Genomic DNA, 20,406 nt, shown 5'->3' on the forward strand with positions numbered 1-20,406 from the left:
AAGCCCAGGGGCTGTCTGGGAACCAGTGGGAAATCCAGGTGGCAGCTGTGCCTGGCCCCCTCCCCAAGCAAGGACTCCTAGGGGGCCGACAGCCTGCACCACAGTGCCCGACGGCCCCTGGATATGACCAGGCGTCCTGGCCCAGGAAGAGGAATGCATGGGTTGAGGGGTGTGTCCCACTGGCATCCTGGAGAGCAGCCTGCCTGTCACATCGCACCCAGCGCCCGCCCCTCTCTCGGCCTCACAGGGGAAAAGTCGGGAAGGGGCATGGGACATGGTCTGTTCTCAAACACGGACAGGCAGAACCCCACCCAGCCGTCCTTCAGAGTTAGCAAAACCCTCCTGCCACGGTGAGGCGGGAGAAGCCACAAAGGAGCTTCCCGGGACCCTGAGTTGAGGCACTCAGCAGTGCACGGAAGGGGTGGTCTGCCCTGACTAAGAAGACTTCCCCCAGAGGCCTTCAGTATCCACTGGTCACCAGGAGCTTATTGTGTAAAGAGCACATGGTCCACGGTCTGGGGATACCGGGCCCAAGGATCCCTGCTTGTTGGGGGAGAGAGGGAGCGAGGGGCAGGAAGAAGGCGACCGGAACCCACACTCACTCATCCCCGCAAATGCAGAGCAGGGCGCAGACACGGATGCTGCCATGGTGTGGCCGGTGTGGGGCCCACGTGACGCTCTGCAGGGGAATCGGGGAAGGGCAGAGCCAGGCCGGCTGTTCCGCTGCTGCTGCTCAGCGATGACCTTCAAGTTCTGGTCCCTGCAATGGAGGCATGAGCCCGGGTGACTCACGCTGTTCAAAAGGGGCACAGGCCGCTGCTTCCTGCAAGGCAGCCCTGCTAAGGCCGCAGCCACACCCTAGACGGGCGCCCCCCAGCAGAGCAGCTCCCCTGGCCGAGGGGTAGAGGGGGACGGTGGGCTTCGGATCAGGGGGTCCAGTCCTGGTGCCGTCACCCGGCTGTGCGGGCCTGGACACGTCAGTGCGGGAGGGGTGCGGGTGGTGGGGGCGCCCTGGGAGGCCTGGCGAATGGCAGTGTGTTCCCCACAGCGCCCTCAGTCAGAGCAGCCGCCACTTCCTGCCCCTGTGCCCTGGCCCTCGCCGGGCTGGACGTCCTGCGGGGACTTGGGGTTCATAGCTCCCGCCCCTTTCTCCACAGACGAGGCTTCTCAGACCTTGAAGGACAAGCTACTACTGCTCCAAAGCTCCGAGCTCCTTCCCACCACGCTCAACTTGGTCCTGTATGGGCTGCCGCACCAAGCCATCGGGTAGTGCAGGCCTGGACCTGCCTCCCGTCAGCTGCTGCGGCCCCAGCACTTGCCTCTGCCCTTGGCTCTGCCCCTCTGCCAACCCATCCCCACCTCCCGGCTCCCATCCCCAGCTCCCCTTCCTGGGCCTCTCCCCAGCCCTTGGTGCAGCCTCAGCCAGAGACCCTCCCCCAGTGACTTCCCACCGGGCAGCCGCCTGGACCTGGAGCTCTGCCTGCCTGTGTGCGCCATGGGGTCTGCGTCCGGGCTGGAGCCGCGTCTCTTCCTGGGGCCAGGACAAGGGCGGCCTCCCCTGTCAGCAGTCTCCCACAGCAGGCGGGCTTGTTTCTGCTGGTGGCAAAACTGCCTTTCCCTGGGGAGAGGCACCCCCGGCAGGGCCTCCAGGTGCGCGGCGCACGGCTCAGAGCCCCAGCAGACAGAGCTTCTCAGCGCCACACCAGGCACTGGTGCTGAGTTGCTTAGACCAGAAGCACTGTTCGGACCGTGAGGCTGTTTTTGATTTGAGTGTTCTGGTAAACAGCAGAAGCCAGTCTCTGTGTGTGGATTCTGTGACTCGAGGCTCTGGGTGGGGGGCTTCTGGGATGCTGGCCCGCAAGAAATGCGCCCCCTGAACCCAGCAGCTTTCCACCGTGGGGATGGGGGTGGGGCTTACACTGGTGCAGGCCACATCCCCTGCACACGTGCAGGGCCCCTCAGAAGGAACCTTCCAGAACAAGGAGGCTCATGGGCGGCGGAGTCTGTGCCTCAAGCACCACGTGAAGCTTCTCGTGAAGTGATGCTTTTCTTCCGTGAACGCTCCTGGTGGGCTGCTGCATCCAGGCGCCCCTGGGGGAAGAGACGTGCCTTCCAGATGGCCTTTCTGAACTTCTGGATGTGTCTCTCCCAACTTGGCCAGATGGGTGGGGGCTGGAGGGTCGAAGGGCGTATTGGTCCGTGGGAGGACCATGGGAGGACCGTGGGAGGACCATGGGGCCTGCAGAGCCTTCTGGGGACGCGCCCTCCAGCCACACACGTGGGCTCCGGCCAGGAACAGGGGAAGGCCCAGGACAGCCCTGAAGGGCCAGAGCATGAGCCTCACATGTTCCCGCCAGCGCTCCTGCCTGCCCTCCACGTGGGGCTGCACGGGGCTGTTTCTTCAGCCTGGGACTCGACATGTGAAGGCCGGGGGGCAGCCCCTCCCGCGTGGGCCACAGGAGCTCAGTGCGGGAGCCATGTGAGGTCAAGGCTGCCTGTGCAACCTCAGAATCCCCTCCATGTCTGATGGGGCAGCAGGGGCAATGGCGCCATGAGGGAGGGAAGGGTCTTCTGAAGGCGTTCCTGCCCATGCTGCACCCATGGAGCCCACTCGCCCAGCTCGGCACCCACCCAACTCCTACACGGCACTGACGCCAGGCCGACGAGAGCCCAGACAGCTGGGTCAGGACAGGTGGCCCCAAGATTGTCCAAAATAGGTCTATGGGCCGGGCGTGGTGGCTCACGCCTGTAATCCCAGCACTTTGAGAGGCCGAGGCGGGTGGATCACAAGGTCAATAGATCAAGACCATCCTGGTCAACATGGTGAAACCCCATCTCTACTAAAAATACAAAAATTAGCTGTGCATAGTGGCATGCACCTGTAGTCCCAGCTACTCGGGAGGCTGAGGCAGGAGAATCACTTGAACCCGGGAGGTGGAGGTTGCACTGAGCCGAGATCACGCCACTGCACTCCAGCCTGGGCAACAGAGCGAGACTCTGTCTCAAAAATAAAAAATGTCTACGTACCTAGTCCCATAGCTGGCATTTAAAAAAGAATAAAGATAACATCAAATGCTGGTGAGGACGCTGGGAAATGGCCTCTCATACATTGTGGTGCAGCCTCTTTGGAAAACAGTCGACCTGATTCTTATAAAGCCACAACCCAGCAATTGCACTTTTAGGTGTTTAGCCCAGAGGGCAGGAAATGCACTTTCGCACAAACACACACACGAGTGTTTACAGCAACCCTGTGTCCGTCTGCAAGCAAATGGTCAAACTCTGCTCTGTCCACTTGGGGTTAATGCTGCCCGGCAACAGAAGCAAAGAACGGTGGCGCCAGCCCGGACAGACCTCCAGGAGTTGGGCTGAGGACAAAGCCAGCATCAGAAGCTTCATATACCACAGGGTGCGGCTTGCAGAGCATCTCAAAGCGGCAGAGCTCTAGCACTGCACAGTTAGTGTGCCTGGCACGGGGGCCTGCTGCTGACACACCAGTTGTGTGTCTTGATTGTGGCAGCAACGCCAATCCCTACCTGAGAAAGGAACGCCTGTACAAAGTGGGGGAACCAGACCACGGCACCCGCAGTTCACCGAGAGCTTGAACCAGACCACGGCACCCACAGTTCACCGAGAGCTTGAACCAGACCACGGCACCCACAGTCACCGAGAGCTTGAACCAGACCACGGCACCCGCAGTTCACCGAGAGCTTGAACCAGACCACGGCACCCGCAGTTCACCGAGAGCTTGAAACAGACCATGGCACCCGCAGTTCACCGAGAGCTTGGACCAGCCTCATTTCCCGGCTTTGCCATTTGCTGCAGCTGTGCAGAGTCACCACTGGGGAAGGCCGGGGAGCGGACCCGCTGGGCTGTGCACTGTTTTGGCAACTTCCTGTGAATCTATAATTAATTTGACATAAAAATTATAAATGTACATCTTTGATAATATTGAAAGGTTATGTGTGATTCTCCTCTTTTGATTTTTCTTTTTTCAAATATATACACATACTTGTTTCAGTTTAGGAAAAAAAAAAAGCTAACTAATGACCAGGAAATAAATTCAAATCAGAGCTGCGCTGGAAATATGGGCTTCCCTCTGTGGAACTGCTGGCGCTCACCCAAACAAAAAGAATAAAAGCTTCTGGAAATATTTCATCCGCGCAGCACCACATTTTTTACCCTACGCTGTGTCCAAGCATGTGAGAAATATTAAACAGTGAGTGCTGTTCCATGCATCACAGGCTTTAAAATAACTTTCTGAATTATGTCCCGGCAACATAACAAATCACATTATCAATTAGCTTCCATAACAGAAGTGGCATTCTGTAATATATTCAAGCATAAAAAAATTGCACAGGTGAAATTTATGTAACCCTAAAAACTGTAAGGCAAGAGCGGATGCCTTGGAATTTATTGGAGATAATGGGGGACGGAGGGTGGTCTCGCGGTGCTTGGCCCTGAGGCTGCAGGTCCCGAGCGTAGAAACCATGCAGGTCGGGGTGCCGGGACTTCCAGGAGAGGCTCACCCGGGTGGCGGGCTCCCAGCCCGGGCCTCTCCGATGTCAGAGGGCCCTTGGGACCAGGGGAGGCAGGGCCGCTCCTGCACTGCTGTCCCCGCTTGGGCAGTGACCGGGTGACAAGCCCCAGGCCACACACTCGGCAGCCCCGTCTTCTCCCCAGAAAGCAGCTGGAAACCTGGCCTGGGCCTTCAGGGGAGCACGAGGTGAGGCTCACTGTGCCCAGGCCGGGGGCTGCGCCCCAGCTTCCCGACTGCGTGCTGGGGGAGGTGACTTCCCTCCAGCTCCAGCGCTTCCCTCCCACGAGGCCTCGTCCTGCTGGGGTCCCAGGTGGTGGAGAGGCCCCAACGAGCTCCCAATCTGGTGCCCTCAGTTCTTCCACCCTCTAAAAATGTCCATGTATTAGTTTACAGATTGAAAATTTTTACGCATTTAGAATGAGGGATTTTAGGAAGCCCACACCCAAAGCCACACCAGACGGCAATGTTTGGGGTCCTTTCTGGCTCCCATCAGCCTCCGTTCCTGCACAGCGAAGCTCATGCTGTGTCTCCAGTAACTTTCCTGGCTTCCCCACTTGGAGGTGGTCACGTCCAAGTCCTCGTTTAAAGCCCCCCTTACCCTGCGACGAGCACCTGGCAAGGACCCTCTGAAGGAGTGTGAGTTCCCGGCAGCCCGGGCTCTGGAACGCAACCTCGGCCCCTCACTGCACCGGTGGAGGCAGCCTCTCTGGACAGGGTGGGGCGACAGGGCCCCATCAGGTCTGGGCCACAGCAGAGTGGGCTTGGGGGGCCTGGGCACAGCCGGTGCCCCCCGTCCCATACTCACTGGGGTCACACACATGTGGCCTGGAAGGTAGGTCCCCAAAGTTCCCACCCAAAAGGCTGTGGGAAGGTCAAAGGGCGTGGCCAGCACCCTGCAGTCATTCGTCTTTTAATCCCCAGGTGCACCTCGCAGCCCCCGTAGGCCCCCAGCCCGCCCTAGGCCCCCACCTCGCCCCTGCCTCTCCCAGCTTTGGCAGCTCAGCCCCTCCCCTGTAGCCTGGGGGCCTGGCCTGGGTGCCCTGGGGATGTCCCTTGAGCCACACCCTGGCCATCCTCCCTGGAAACACAGGGGCTCTGGGCTGCAGCTCACAGGCACAGCCAAGAGGCCTTTCAGACAGATTTGGATGAAGGAATTAGGTGGGTTAATAAAACTAAAATGTTCACAGACGCTTGTATATAAATTTCTAGTAAGTTGCCTCATCCAACAGTGGTCTCTAATAGTTTAATTTCTGTGTTAAATAATTAAAACTCTATCTTCAATTGCTGTGAACAATTGTTTTCCTTAATGATCTTCCCAGAGGAGCCAGTAATTTTATATCTTGTTAAAATGATTAAATGGCATCATTATCCCGTATCTCTGAAATATAACTCGGCAACTTCACGAGAAGCCATTTGTATTCAATTAATGCTCCCTCGCGCGAGACGTGGGTGTCATCTCACGCCAGCCTCACCCGGCTGTCCTCGTTTTATGATGACGATGATGAAGATGGAAACAACCAGTTTAATTATCCCATTTCCAACACAGAAATCAATTTCCAATACGTCTTCACCCGTAAGAAAAAAAGGCAGCCGTGGTTCCTGGGAAGGGCAGGTGGAGCAAGAGCCCTGTGAGGGGACAGGGCCGAGGGGACAGGGCCGTGGGGACAGGGCCGAGGGGACAGGGCCGAGGGGACAGGGCCGAGGGGACAGGGCCGTGGGGACAGGGCCGAGGGGACAGGGCCGAGGGGACAGGGCCGAGGGGACAGGGCCGTGGGGACAGGGCCGAGGGGACCTGGCCAAGGGGGTGGACCTGAGGCCCTGGGGCCGCTCAGCTGTCCATCCCCCTCCCGGCCCCTTTCCCAAGCACAGGGCTGGGCCCTGGGAGCTCCTTGCCCCTGCTTGCTGAGCTCAGGGCTCTGCACCCTCCGAGGGGCCTGGAGCCCCCACCTCTGTCCTGTTCCCAGGGGTTACCCTCCCCTGCCCCTCCCCCACGCCTCCCTCTGGCCCTACAGCCTCTCCAGCTGGGCTCCGAGGGGCCGGGGCGTGGGTTCCTGGGATGGCCCCGCTTGCTGGGCCGACACGCTGACCCCCATCAGCCATCCTGCTGTCCGGGAGTGGCTTTAGCGCGGTGCGGAGAGGCTCCCGCTGTTAGGGTGACTCGAGGGACAAGCCTGGCTACTCATCACTGTGCTAGTGGCCAAGATAATCTAATTGTTTGACATTTTTATCACAATTCATTGGGACTGGAGCGAGATGGCTAGATTGACACCCCGTGCAGTCGGCTAATGGCCACACAATTACGGGGAGCTCTTAAATGTTCTTATTACGGATTTTAATTCTTTGTGACAAGAGGCAAGAGATGGGTTAAGATAATGGGGACGCGGCTGAGCTCCGCCTGCTGCAGACCTGCCTGTCTTTCTGGCCCTGCACTGAGTCCAGCCTGGGTAGGGTCAGGGTGCTGGAGGGACTTGGGGTGCTCAACAGCCTGGGCAGAGACCAGGGCAGGTCCCTATAACCCCTGAGCCCAGGAGACCTCGTCTTTGGAAGGAGGCTCTTGAGGCCTAGAACCACCCCCTGCGGAGCTGCAGCTGGAGCCCCCCGCGGAGGGCTGTGTACCCCACAACCCTCAGGACAGAAGGCTGGACCCAGGACTGTCCTGGGGGACTTTTAAGGGGCTTGAGAAGGATTTTTCCTGGGAATCCCAGCCCCAGAATGTCCCGCCACCTTTGAGGAGCTTGGAGACCTCAGCCCCTAAATACTGGCTGACCCACAACGGGGTGAGGCAGCCCCCCCACCAATATCAGGCCCTAGGAGAGGAAGAGCCCAGGGCTTGGGGCCACAGGACTCACTCAGAAGGGAGAGGAGCGGCCCCATCACAAGTAGCTTTGCCCTCTGGGCTGTAGGGGTCACTCCCCTTCCTTCTCCGCATCACTGAGCCCCAGCCCTGCAGGGACAGGGCCTGGGACTTTCCAGAATCCTGTGCCTCTCCCTGGGCCCCGTTCTTGCTGACTAAAGAAATGGGAGGGAGTCAGAGAACCAGGGTCCCTTAGTAACAGACCCCCAATTCCTGGCCGGGTATGCGGCCAGCCTCCCAGTGTCCCTTAGAAATCTCACACCTGTAATCCCAGAACTGTGGGAGGCCGAGGCGGGCAGATCACGAGATCAAGAGATCGAGACCATCCTGGCCAACATGGTGAAACCTGGTCTCTACTAAAATACAAAAATCAACTGGGCATGGTGGCAGGCGCCTGTAGTCCTGGCTATTGGAGAGGCTGAGGCAGGAGAATTGCTTGAACCCGGGAGGTGGAGGTTGCAGACAGCCTAGATCTTGCCACTGCATTCCAGCCTGGCAACAGAGAGGGAGACTCCGTCTCAAAAAAAAAAAGGAAAAGGAATAGACCCCCCATTCCTGGCCAGGTGCACAGCCAGCCTCCCTTGCAACATGCGTGGCCATCTCACTAAGTTCTGGTTCAAGAGACGTCCATAAAAGGAAAGGCTTGCTCTTTTTCCTTCCTGTCTGCAGGCTGGGATGGAATTTGACGGCTGGAGCTTGGCAGCCATGATGTGCTACGAGGTGAAATCTACATGTCAAGGATGGCACAGCCACAGTTGGAAGGAGCCTGGGTCCTCAATGCTCTTGGGGTCAGAAGCTTCCCGTCCTGACTAGCTCACCTCGGATTCCATAAACATGAGCGAGCAACAGCACTGCCCCTGGTTTAGTTCTCACCAGAGAACCTGATCCCATGGATGCCGTGGGATCATAGGACCATACGGACCACGCATGGGGGCAGAGGTCCCAGAGTCGCGTTTCCCCCTCCAACGTAGAGTCCTTGAGAGCAGGTCTGCACGGGCTTCGAGGGTGGGGCCTGAGCCTGCTGCCCGAGGCTGCTGTGGTCCCATAATCGCTTCCAGGGGTGACAGGTGTGGCTCCCAAGGCTGCTCTGTCTCATCCAGGAATTCCAACCGGGGCGAGAGGCCAGGTGGTGGGGAGAGGAACGAGGGGGACTGTGGACAGAGGACCAGCCCCCGTGAGCAAGGATGCAGAGGGGATGGCCCAGCAAGAGGAAATACGGGTGCTGTTCTCCTTACACAGCTTCCTGGGGAGGCAAAAGGGCCCGGCCACAGCAGAGACGTGAATGTGGAAACAAGAACCCGGCAGGGGTGTCTGCAACCCCGTGGTGGAGAGACGTCCCCACTCCCATCTCAGACTTCCCCGCCCCCACCTCAGAGACGTCCCCGCCCCCACCTCGGAGAGACGCCCCGCCCTCACCTCAGAGATGTCCCTGCCCCCACCTCGGAGAGACGTCCCTGCCGCCACCACCGGGGAGAGCCCCAGCCCCCTGCCACGTGGGGCCTGCACAGCTACCCCAAGTCCAGGGTCTCTGATGTCCGAAGTACAACCTCAGCCTGGCTGGCCCTGTGCTGGGGGCCCCAAGGCCAGAGGCTGGAGGAAAGCTGGGGCCCCACCCAGGCCCTGCAGCCGGTCCCCAGTCACTTGCCCCTCAATGCCCCAGGAAGGCCTGGTGCCTCGGGGGTGTGTGACATCGCAAGGCCAGGCTCTGTGTCCCAAGCTTGTGGCCCACCCAGGTGGAAGAAGGGCGCCTCCAAACAGGGCTTTGGGGAGTGTGTGCTTTTCAATCAGTTAGCACCTCATTGCACACCCCACAGGCTGGCCAGGGCTGGGCAGAACAGGGAGAGGGGCCCCTCCAGTTTCCAGCAAACTCCCCCATATGGCCCTTGAGCCACCCAGAGGAGTCCCCTCTGTGAGTGTCCTGAGGCCTCCCCAGCCACACAGAACCCGGAGTCAGTTAAACCTCTTTTCTTTATACATTACCCAGTCTTAGGCAGTTCTTTATAGCAGCATAAAAACAGACTAATACACCAGGCTCAGGTGAGGTTTCCCTGGCTCAGGTGGGGTGTCCCGGGCTCAGGCGGGGTGTCCCGGGCTCAGGTGGGGTGTCCCGGGCTCAGGTGAGGTGTCCCGGGCTCAGGTGAGGTTTCCCTGGCTCAGGTGGGGTGTCCCGGGCTCAGGTGGGGTGTCCCGGGCTCAGGTGGGGTGTCCCGGGCTCAGGTGCGGTGTCCTGGGCTCAGGTGAGGGCCTACACTGGGCACCACCTTCCCTTCTCTCCTCTCCTGTGAGCACCAAGCCACATCACTTGTGCTGGAATCCCAGCGCCGGCCTTGGCCAAAGAGGGGTTTACTGGCTCTGGGCACCCCCTGCCCACCTGTGCTGTGGGACAGTGCGCCCAAGGTGGCCGTGTGGCCTGAGGGTCTGGCAAGGAAGCTGTGGAGCCACTTCCCCACTGGCGTCTGTGTTGGGGGTTGCCTCTTCCAAGGAGGCCCCATAGCCGGGCACTCCCCACACCCCACACAAGCCGTCCCAGAGCCTCACCACGGGGTGTGCTCGGGGGCCATGGCAGTCACGGGTCTACAGCTCCCCTGAGCAGCCAGAAGCCTCCCCTTCTCCCGCCAGAGAGGACGGCAACTTCTTCCCAGGCCCCTTCTCCTACCTCACTGAGCAAAACCCCGGAACAACCAGGGCCCAACACAAAATGGCCCTGGTCCTTCCAAGCCGGGTCCTGCGATGAACTCCACAGCCGCACAGGCCCCACTCCGCCCATCCCCACGAGGCTTGTGAGCCACTGTGACCCCAGGCTTCCTCCTAGATGTACCCACCCTGGAATCCCACACATCAGGGCAGCACGTGTGAGGCCTCGGGCCATGACTGCGGCCTGATTTCAACCCCCATCTCGTCCAGCCGCCTCGGCCCATCTCCGGGTGACACTGTCCAACCCAGCCGCCTCGGCCCACCTCAGGATCACACCGAGAAACACGTCTCCTAACAGGACTGTTCTGTCACGTCACAGCGGTGGAGAACGCTGGGAGAGGCAGGAAGGGCTGTGGAAGAAAAAATAATCCAAGACCACGCAGACTCGAACCACGCACCGGAGACACGGGGAGAGGAGACGCGGAGCCACGTTAAACCGGAATTATTCAACCAGAGCAGCATGTCCACAGAGTCATCATGATTCAAAATATTACATAAGCTTTTCTCTTACAATCACATACAGGTATTAAAACTCTCAAGTTTGTTTAAAAGTCAGTTTTTCCTCCTTATCTTATAACCTAGAGACCAAGTAAGAAAAAAAAACAAAACCCAGAGCCAACAACATACCTACAGTACGAGTATTTTTTAAATGTTTAAACTTTTCTTACCTTACCTGAATATAAACAAATCATTAATATCATTTCTAAAAGCCAAATGGAAAAAAAAACACACCAAAAAAACGTTAATAGAGCTTATTTATCATGTTTCACTCTCCCCAAAGGTAGACAAGTTATAGTAATGAGCTTGATCAAAGAAATATTTCCTATTCATAAAACACACCGTTTTACCAGCCTCGCAAGACCCCCGAGTTCGAGGCGGACAGCGCAGTCCTGCAGGAATGCTGACCGTGGCAGAAGCAGTGACGTGCAATGAAGCATCGCGGGGTCCTCTGTGGAGGGATCATTAGGAAAAACCTGCACAATCTTAGGCTTCCCTCGAATTTAGCAGAATAGGGTTTTGTCTCTTGTGACAATGACAATCTCCCGTCTTTCCTAATTCCTCAAGAGGCACCGGTTTGGAAGCACCCCATTGTTTGAAGGAATGGCTGCCCCAGCACCCAGACACCAAGGCGGCAGCAGGCTCTGACCTCCGCACACGTTCCAGCGCCTCCCTGGGTGTAGCGGCTCCCACCTTGGTGCGGGCACAAAAAGGGTAAACAGGCAAACAGCAAAAAGGCAGTTCTGCACCCCCATCCGCTGCCACCAGTAGGAACCTGATTCCTGTCATCTGCCACCACAGAAATCATGAAACAGAGCCTCCAGTTCCTGCGCTGCCGGCCTGGCGTGGACACCTAGCCATGCCAGTGAGAACGGGTGCAGGGGCGTTGGGAGGCTGAGGGCCCGGGACCAGGCCGGGCACACCCAGGTTCATGCTTGATGGCTCCCAGAGAAGGACCCAGGCAAGCTCCCTGCGGAACCCCAGGAATTAACTGTCACCACGGCTCAGACTCCGGCGGGTGGAAAGAACAGAAAGGTTTACCTGCAGAGTGCGAGGGAGCAGCCTTGAGAAGGGCTGGCCCGCCCAACAAAGCACAGCGGACGCCAATGGGAGAAAAACCACCTGCCGCGCTGCCAGGACTGCGTCTCTTTATTCACCTGGAGACACTGTCACCGCACCAGAGTGGCTCAGAAGTTGCCTCGAATCTCCAGGCGTCCCCCGAGCAAATCTCAGGAGTGAAATGGTCGCTTGTAGGAGCCCTGGGTTTATAGAAAGGATTCCAGGTGTTTTTATTTGGGGACCAGAAGCCTGCTGGGGTGACCCGACGTCCTAGTGTGGTGTGGCCTCCACTGCCATCATGGGTGGTGTCTTTGGCTGTGACTTCGAACCTGGTCAAACCAGGTGACCCGAGAGTGCTGGGAACAAGCTCAAAGCCCCCTGAACTCAACGTCCCCAGCATCAAGGGAAGCGTCTGGAACCCACTGTGCCCGAGGGTTGGTCCCAGGACTTCCAGGAACTCAGGCAGCACCTGCTCCGTCTGACAAGGCGAGCCGCCTGTGATGCATTTCCTAGCTCGTGTGTTTGTTGTTTTTTATGAATAAAAATAAGACATGTTCACAGGAAAAAAAAAAAACAAACATGAAGCAGATAATACAATGAAGATGCAGGGTTGCCTGCTCCTCCCTCCGGGGCACCCGCGGGTTTGGTACCCAGAGGCTCCTCCAGGCTTTTCTGGTGCATGTTTATATGGTTAATGATGAAATGACACAGATCTGTTTATTTATTTATTATTGTTTTTTTTTGAGACAGAGCCTCACTCTGTCCTCCAGGCTGGAGTGCAATGGTGTGATACCAGCTCACTGCAACCTCCGCCTCCCCGGTTCAAGCAGTTCTCCTGCCTCAGCCTCCAGAGTAGCTGGGATTACAGGCACATGCCATCGTGCCTGGCTAACTTTTGTATTTTTAGTAGAGACGGGGTTGCACCATGTTGGCCAGGCTGGTCTTGAACTCCTGACCTCAAGTGATCCACCTACCCGGGGGACCGACACTGGGACATGGCCCATGCACACTTCCTCCTGTGTCCTCTCCCTGAGTGGGCGCCCCCATCTCCTGGGGGAATGTGAAATCCGGGCACCGGGAGCCCTTTGCACCTGGGAGGGCAGGTTCAGTGCCCCTGGGAGAAGCTGAGCAAGTACTGTTGCCTGGGCAGGGAGGCGCAATGTCGCTGGGAAAAGTGGATTGATTTAGATTAATTGAGTTCAACTCAGCCAGGGACGGCAGAGGCCGAGACAGACCAGGCCCCTTCCCCAGCTCCCATGTCCCTGCCCCATCAGTCCCCACTGCCCTCCCTGACCCCCTGACTGCCTCCACTGGCCCCACACAACCCCGCCAGCCCCCACCCCTCCCCGCTGGCCCCCCACAACCCCACCAGCCCCCACACCTCCCCACTAGTCCCGTCTTCCTGTTGGGCTCCCTTTGACTCCAGGGCCTGAAGCGTTTCCAGAACCAACCATCACTGGGAAGGCCGTGACCCCTCTAGGACGGCTGTGTGGGCAGCCTCAGGCTGTAGGTCAGGGACCTGTGACTCCAGGCAGGGGGTGCCAGACCCAACTGTGGTGGGAGAGCTGCAGGCCACCCAGCCTCAGGGCACGTGCCCAGACCAGGACCCACGGCAGTGGCTCTCCTCCCCAGCCCTGCCCTGGAGACACTGACTCACCTGAAGCCTCAAGGACTCAGGCCCCAGACCTGCCTCCGACTCCCAGGCCAGACAAGACCCCGTTTCCAAGGGGAGTGCCCCTCGGCTGGAAGTGGAGGCTGGGGGGGCAACACTCCAATCACAGATGGTGTTTCTGTTAAGCTGACGCGGGTAGAATGGCTGGGGAGGGGCGGCTCGGCCAGGGGGCCTCACACAGCGGCTGCGTTCCCCAAAAGTCAGAGGCCACTCCCCATGCAGGGGATGCCCCAGGACAAGTGTCCTGTTCTGGATAAACGCTCTCACATGTGATGCCAGTGTGAAGGCTCTGGAGACGCCCTCGCGAGCCTGGACACCCCGGGAACGGTGGGCAACTCCTTCACTCTCATCTGAAACCATCTTCTTGTGGGGGCCCTGCCCTGGGCTCCCCATCCAGAGAGACCATTTTCTCCTCACAGACTCGTGCCTGCCTGTGCCTCTCACTGCCTGCCTCACCCCCCCGGTGAGGCCCTGGGGTGGACTTCTGCTGGCGGGAGAAGTAGCCACCTCTGCCGTCCCCGTGCCTGGCAGCTTCCTCCCCTCTTTCGGGTCTTCCCAGCGACCCACACTGTGTCCTCGCGACACCCCCAGCTCCCCCACATCTCCTGGGCAGAGGGCACCTTCACTGGCACCGCACGGTGACCCAGCACAGGCTGGCGGCCTCCGATCACACCTGTGACCCTCGTATTGCCACTGTCCCTGCCGGCGCTCCTGCGAGCACTGCCCTCGTCTGAGCTCTGTTCACCACTGGAACTCACCCAAGACCCAGGATAAATGGGCAAAGAAGTGACACCCTGAGAGCTCAGCGCACCCTTGCAGGGTGGGGCTCAGACAGTCCTGAGCTGGAGCCGTCCCACACTCGGCTTCTGTTACGCAAACGTGGCCGCTGAGGCCACTGGGCACCCGGGGCCTGGGCTTCTGTGAAGACCTGGACGGGAAGGGGCCCCGAGGACCTGTGGACGCCCATCATCGGGGGCGCCCGTCGTGGGGAGGTGCTGGCTGTGGCACCACATGACCCCTCGCCCTCCCGGGGGCCCTCACCCACCAGGAAGCCCCCACACAGCGCCGTGGCCCAGCCTGGAGTGGCGCCAGGAGCAAGCCTCTCCGGAAGGCCCCCCTTGGCCGATGCTGGTCCCATCTCATCCTCGGATCACAGCCAAGGCGCCGGAGCAGGCTCCTGACACAAATCTCCAAGGGCTCAGCACTCAATTAGCGCGTGTGCCACGTGGCCAGACACCCAAGAGGCCCCAGGAGAGAGCTCATTACGCCGGCTGCACATCTGGTGCCCCAGAGCCCCGGGGAATCAGCTCTGGGCGTGATTTACAGCCATATCTTCTTGTCCTTTCCTGAAGGACACAAGATTCTCAGGACCCCAGAGAAGAGGGTTTCTGAGGTGATGCGCGGCCATCCCACCGATGGCGTGGCCCCTCCACCTCGGCAGCCACGGTGGCCCGCCTGCTCCTGGGGAGTCTCCTCCAGTGATTGAGGGGGACTCAGTCACCCCCCAGCCCGGCCTCTGTGTCCACAGGGCACACAGGTGGGAGGGCAGCTTCCTGCATGGGCTCTGATGTCCTCAAGGGACGGTGTTGCCCCGGGGCCTCCCCAGCCAGAGCCCGCAGCAACTGTGTGCTGGCCGCTGCAGGGGCGAAGAGCCCTTTCTGGCCCAGCTTGTTGGGGACTGTGGGGGCCCAGGCGGCCAAAGGTCTCCAGCTGAGGGCCAGGTGCCTCCAGAGGCAGGAGAGCTGCGCCCAGCTGCTCCATGGAGCCGCCCTGCAGTGGCAGAGGCCCCCTTGGAGGGCCGCTCACCCGCTGTGCACCACAGTGAGCTCCTCCAGGCGTGCACATCTGGTGTCCTTGTCCCTGGGGCCATGCAGGACCCAGGAGGGGAGGCGGCGCTGTTCCCTCGGGCCTGTGGGACACCCACGTGAAGACGGGGAGGTCCTGGGCAGTGCACACCGGGTGGTGGCACAGATGTGGGGTCCTCAGTGCCCGGCAGGGAGCCAAGAGGGCCCTAGAGGTGTCTGTCACCCAGCAGGGCTGCAGACCCAGGGGGGTCCTGAGGATGGGCCTGGAATGAGAGGAAGAAAAATGAGCGACAGACAGGGAGGAAAACCAGCTGCGCCTGCAGCCCGGAGGCCGGGGGCAACACAGGTGGGCGTCAGCGCCGAAGTCACATGGCCAGAAACCTGAGTGGTGCCAACAGATGGGGCAGCTCAGCTGGGGACCAAGGAGCTTGGGACGTGCCACCCTTTTTAAGAACTTCACCTGAGAAGTGAATGAAGATGACGGATTCCATCAGCAGAAGGCGGGGCACTCGCACGGGGCAGCTCCCAGCAGCCAGGGGTCCCAGGGACGCGTCCGCAAAGCACAACCACCAGGGAGAAGAGAAGCGGCCTGCCCGGTGTAGACGCTGCACCCACACGGTTCCTGGACCCAGTGTAGACGCTGCACCCGCACGGTTCCTGGACCCAGTGTAGACGCTGCACGCCACAGGTTCCTGGACCCAGTGTAGACGCGCACCCGCACGGTTCCTGGACCCAGTGTAGACGCTCCACACCCACACGGTTCCTGGAGTCCAATGCCCCGCAGCAGGCCTGAGGCTGAGGAACGGAGTCCCCTGAAATCTCCACGCCAGGGCTCAAACACCTCGCAGGCCCGCCCGCGGCCCCCAACGCCACCTTGGCTGCTGGTCAGAGCTGGCCTGTGCTTCAGCAGAAAAAGGCACCTCCACCGAGGCATTCCAGACCCCTGTAGTAGAAAAAGTGTCTTCCCAATGAGCAAAGGGCCCCTCCTCTTCCTCAGATGGCCTCTGGGTGCCAAGGGACCCACTGGGCCCCTGCCGAGGGGGCCTGTGGTGAGGACACACCTACTGCCCCTCTCCCCTCCAGCTCCACTGCCCGGAGCTTGGCCTGTCTGCACCCAGCACCCCCGGGTGTCCTCCTGGGAGGGCTGGACCTTGTCTCTTGGCAGCACCATGGGGCCCTCGGAGCCCTCCATCTGGTTCCGGGCAGGGCAGGCCCCTCCCAACACCATCGGCTGCCTCTGGTCACTCCCACACAGGGGCACGGGGAATCTCTCAACACCTTTTCCCTGGGGAGCAGGAAGACTTGGAACCTCCTTGGCCAGGCCAGGGCGGTTTCTACTGTGCCCACCAGAACCCCAGGCTAAGCCAGCAGGGGGACTGGAAGGCCCAGTGTCCAGCCCCTGCCCTGCCTCTGGGTGGCTGCTCACCCTCTCCCCTCCCACCCCACCCGGACAGCCTCGGTGCTCAGGGCGCTGTAGGGAGTGAGGCGCCTGTGGGATGGAGACTCAGTGTGGGTGAGAGAGATGCTGCAGGCCCAGGTGCGGAGCTGCGTTTGAGCAGGCAGGCAGCCCGCAGCGTCTCCATCATGAAGAAAGGGGATGCTCATGATGACAGAAGAACTCGGTTCGGGGGAAGAACTCGGCTCAGGGGGAAGAACTCGGTTGTTCAGGGGAAGAACTCGGGCCACTCTGTGTCTCTCTCTCTGTGCTTTTGGTGGGTGCTGCTCCGTGGCTGCTGCATTTACCACAACAAATGACTTTTAAAGAACAGGAGCTGGAGGGAAACCTGGGGCTCAGGATTCAGGGAGGGGACCCTGCAAGGTGGGAGGGGCCTGGCCAGGACCCAGGCTGTGCAAGGGACTTCAGGCCCAGTGAAGCTAGACGGTCTGCAAAGGCTGGGCAGGGGCCACCCCAAAGGGGTGCTCAGAGAGTTCAGGCAAGCTCTCCCTCCCCTGCCTTCCAGGTCCTCCCAGCCCTGCCTGTGGGCGGGGCTGTTCCCTGCCAGGGAGAGGGGGCAGCCTTGGTACCCCTGCCCACTCCCAGCCCCTGCCCTCTTAGCCCCCCTTCAGGGCCTCCTCAACCCGTGGGTGTTCCAGATTCCACAGCCTGGTCATATCTTCCAGGGAGAGTGTTCGGGTGCCAGGGCACCCACTGTGGCCCCACCCTAGCCTCCATCAAAGCATCCCTCCCTGTCCTGGGCCACTCGGCCTGGGGAGAAGCAGCACCCTCTCCCCAGAGCCTGATCCTCCACTTCACGTGGACCTGTAGGTGTTGGCAAGTGGGCAAGAGGCCGCCATAGCCTGGGAAGAGGAGGCACCTGAACACCCCACCTGGAGCTGGGTACCCCAGAAGCTGCCGGGCTCTACCTGGACACCCTCCAGCTCAGGAGATGGGGTGGGGCTGAGTTTGGTCTAAACAGCAAGACCTCAGGCTTAGCTGGAAAACGCCGTGGCGCCAGGCCCCACACATCCAGCATGTCTTGTGGCTCAGGGTTCCTGGAGGCACCTCCACAGTACCTGCTTCTCCCGGTGGGAAGTCGGGTGCACGGTCCTCCCTCTCCAACCCGCACCCGGGCTCTGAAAATTGCTCTGAGGCCTGCAGCTGTCACGCTTGCGTTCATTCGCCCAGCAGCATGAACTCAGTCCTGGAGGCACCCAGAGCACAGGGCCCCTGCATGAATCCATGTCCTGCGCAAGCTGGGGAGGAGGCGGACATCAGACACGTCCACCAATGCCTTCAGCAGGGGGCCGGTGCCAAGAGGGGCAGCTGTGCTGGGCGGGAGTGTGGGGGCTGCACTAGACCAGGTGGCCAGGGAGGTGTCCCTCAAGCTGAGACCGAGTGGAGGAGGTGAGCCATGTGAAGTGGAGGGCAGAGTGGTTGGGGTGGGTGATCCTGGGGGCCACGAGGGGACCAGCGGAGGGCCTGGCAGGCATGGGATGGAATTAGGTGGTAACAGGTGGAGGTGGAGACTCTCGATCTCTGAAATAAAGCTGGTGCCAGCAGGTTGGTGCTCACCAGGCAGCGCTGGAGGTGTGAGAAGGGGCTGAGCTAGGCCAGGATGAGGAGTGGAGCCTCCTCTGCCCACCTAGGGGCGTCAACTCCCACACCGGGTGGTCCCCAGCCCAGCCCTCAGCGTTCATGGCCTTTCAGACCTGGCTGGGTCCATGAGCCCAGTGGGACCCCGGGGCTGCCTGGCTGGGATCTGCGCCTGCCTCCCAGCCCTTTTCCGCTGCCCTGGCAGGGCTGCCCCCAGAGAGCACGGGAGATGGGGTTGGGATCTGTCCTGCGTGGGAGGCAGGGCCCCTTCCAGTTGTGCTGTGGGTGGGGTTTTCTCTAGCCCCCTTCCCCTTCCAGCAATTCCACAGCATCCTGGTGGGCTCCTCTGTTTCCAAGCAACAGAAGCCACCCCGCCGGGCCCCGGGCTCCTGGGGTCCTGGTAACCCCACCACTCTGCTTCCGTGGGTGGGCCCACAGAGGGGTCCCTTGGGTCATCTTGGGCCTTTTTTTGTTCTTTGGTCACGAGGACCCCAGGGAGGTGCCCCGTCTGTGTATGGAATGCCTGGTGCAGTTGCCTTGTCAAGCCTGGAGAGGCTGGGAACGCGCTCACTTAGGGAAAAAACACAATGCAGGGCCTTTGCCGGGAACTGCCAGGAGACCCCCGGCCTGGGGGCGCGGTCAAGGCGGGCAGCTTAGCAACTCGCCTAGGGCTGCGCGGGACAAGTCACCTCAGTGATAAATCAGGGCTTTGTGAACTCCATGGCCTGGGCGGCCGAAGGCGAATGCAGGCTCCTTCCCTGTGTGAAGCTCCCCCGTCGCCCCTCAGCCCCCAGCGCACACGGGACGGGGACACCGGGGCCTAGGCCAGCTCTCCTTCCGGGCCGACACCCCCGCCGTCCTCCCCATCGCCCGCTCCCCTGCAGACGCCGCGGGGGTGCAGGGGGAGCGCGTTTGCTGCTCTGATCCGCCCGCGCCCAGGCCGGAGCCCGCTGCGTTCACATTGCTCCCCCCGGGCAGCCCGGGCGCGGTAGGAGCCCCACAAATACAGGCTGAAAGAGTAAAACAAACTCTGAACGGCCTCTGCCAAACCCCGTGCTCTGGGTTTTCCAGCGCGGAGCGTCGGCGCTGATGCCCGCAGCCTTCTTCGCAGGACGTTTGCTCCCGGGCCAGGAGGTGGCATCGCGAACCTCTCCAGGCAGCGGGGCCGGGAGCCCAGGCAAAGGCATCTCGGTCGGAGGCGCTCGGACCTTCCCGGGAGGAGGGAGGTTGCCTCGGTGGTTTCCGAGAGGGCGGGGCCGGGGGGCGCAGGAGAAAAGGTGCGGGCGGGGGCTGGAGAGGGGCCGGGGCCGGGAGTGGGAGCCGGGAAGCGTAGGAGGTGAAGCCACCGGACCCACGCTCAGCTCCGCGGGCAGGAGGGCGGGAGTGCGCGTGGGGCGCAGGCCGGGGAGCCGGGTAGGAGCGGCACCTGCGGAGCGCGCCAAGACTTCCACGGCTTAGAAGAACGTGGGAGAGGGACCCCCCCTTACCCAGCTCCTCTGCGCCTCCAACTCACCCTGGCCCCTCATCCCGCGCCCTGGGCCCTGGAGAGCCGCGCGCTCCGCAGCCAGTGACACGCCAGCCCCACCCGCGACCCCACGCGTTCCCGCGGCAACCCAGGGAGGACCCGGAGGCGCAGACAGACCCAGGGTCGCCGGGCAGCAGCGCAGCGCTTTCAGGTCCGTGTTTCCTCAGCTATAAAACAGCGCTAATGACGCCCCCCGCCCCGCCCCTCCGGGGTGTGAGAGGAGCCAGAGCCTGTCCGGAGCGCGGCTTCCTCCCGCCGTCCCGCCCGCGTGCGCCTCCCCGGCCTCAGTTCGGGCGACCCGCGCCCCTCCCGGCCCGCCCAGGGTCTGCTCGGCCGCGCAGAGTGGGGGTCCCAGGGCGAAAGCAGCCCTCGCCCCTCCCACTCCGCCCTGCCCCCGACCCCCTCGCAGTTCCCGCGTCTCAGCTCAGAGCCCGAGCCTTGGCCGCGGGCACCGTCGCCTTGGGGTGCTGGGAGGGGCCCGAAACCGACCCGGGAGGGCCCTTCCTCGTGTTTCCTCCGAGGGAGCGGGGCGCGGGACAGGCGGGGGCCGGTCTCGGGGCCGGGCGGGCGCTGGGGGTCCCCGAGCCAGGCTCCGCGGGGGCCGATCACCGGCGGGGCGGCCGCGCCCAATCGAATCCCAATCCCAATCGAATCGAGTGCGGACCCGACGGGGGAAGCGAACCCCCCGTGAACGCGGGGCCGCATCTCCGTGGAGCGGGAAGCCGCCG

At 61.2% G+C, this 20,406-nt stretch overlaps 1 protein-coding gene across 1 annotated transcript in view; it reads left to right on the forward strand.

Annotated features, from left to right (window-relative positions):
* The window catches only part of CFAP46 (cilia and flagella associated protein 46), a 114,293-nt gene extending 112,495 nt beyond the window's left edge, over nt 1-1,798 (forward strand). The window contains 4 exon segments of the mRNA XM_030805013.1: nt 1,158-1,375; nt 1,378-1,560; nt 1,696-1,736; nt 1,738-1,798. Of these exon segments, the coding sequence (XP_030660873.1) occupies nt 1,158-1,375; nt 1,378-1,560; nt 1,696-1,736; nt 1,738-1,770 (475 nt within the window). The 3' untranslated portion in view covers nt 1,771-1,798.
* Nucleotides 1,799-20,406: the final 18,608 nt, after the last annotated feature.

This window comes from Nomascus leucogenys, chromosome 3, assembly GCF_006542625.1.
Source record: "Nomascus leucogenys isolate Asia chromosome 3, Asia_NLE_v1, whole genome shotgun sequence".
Lineage (NCBI taxonomy): Eukaryota > Metazoa > Chordata > Mammalia > Primates > Hylobatidae > Nomascus > Nomascus leucogenys.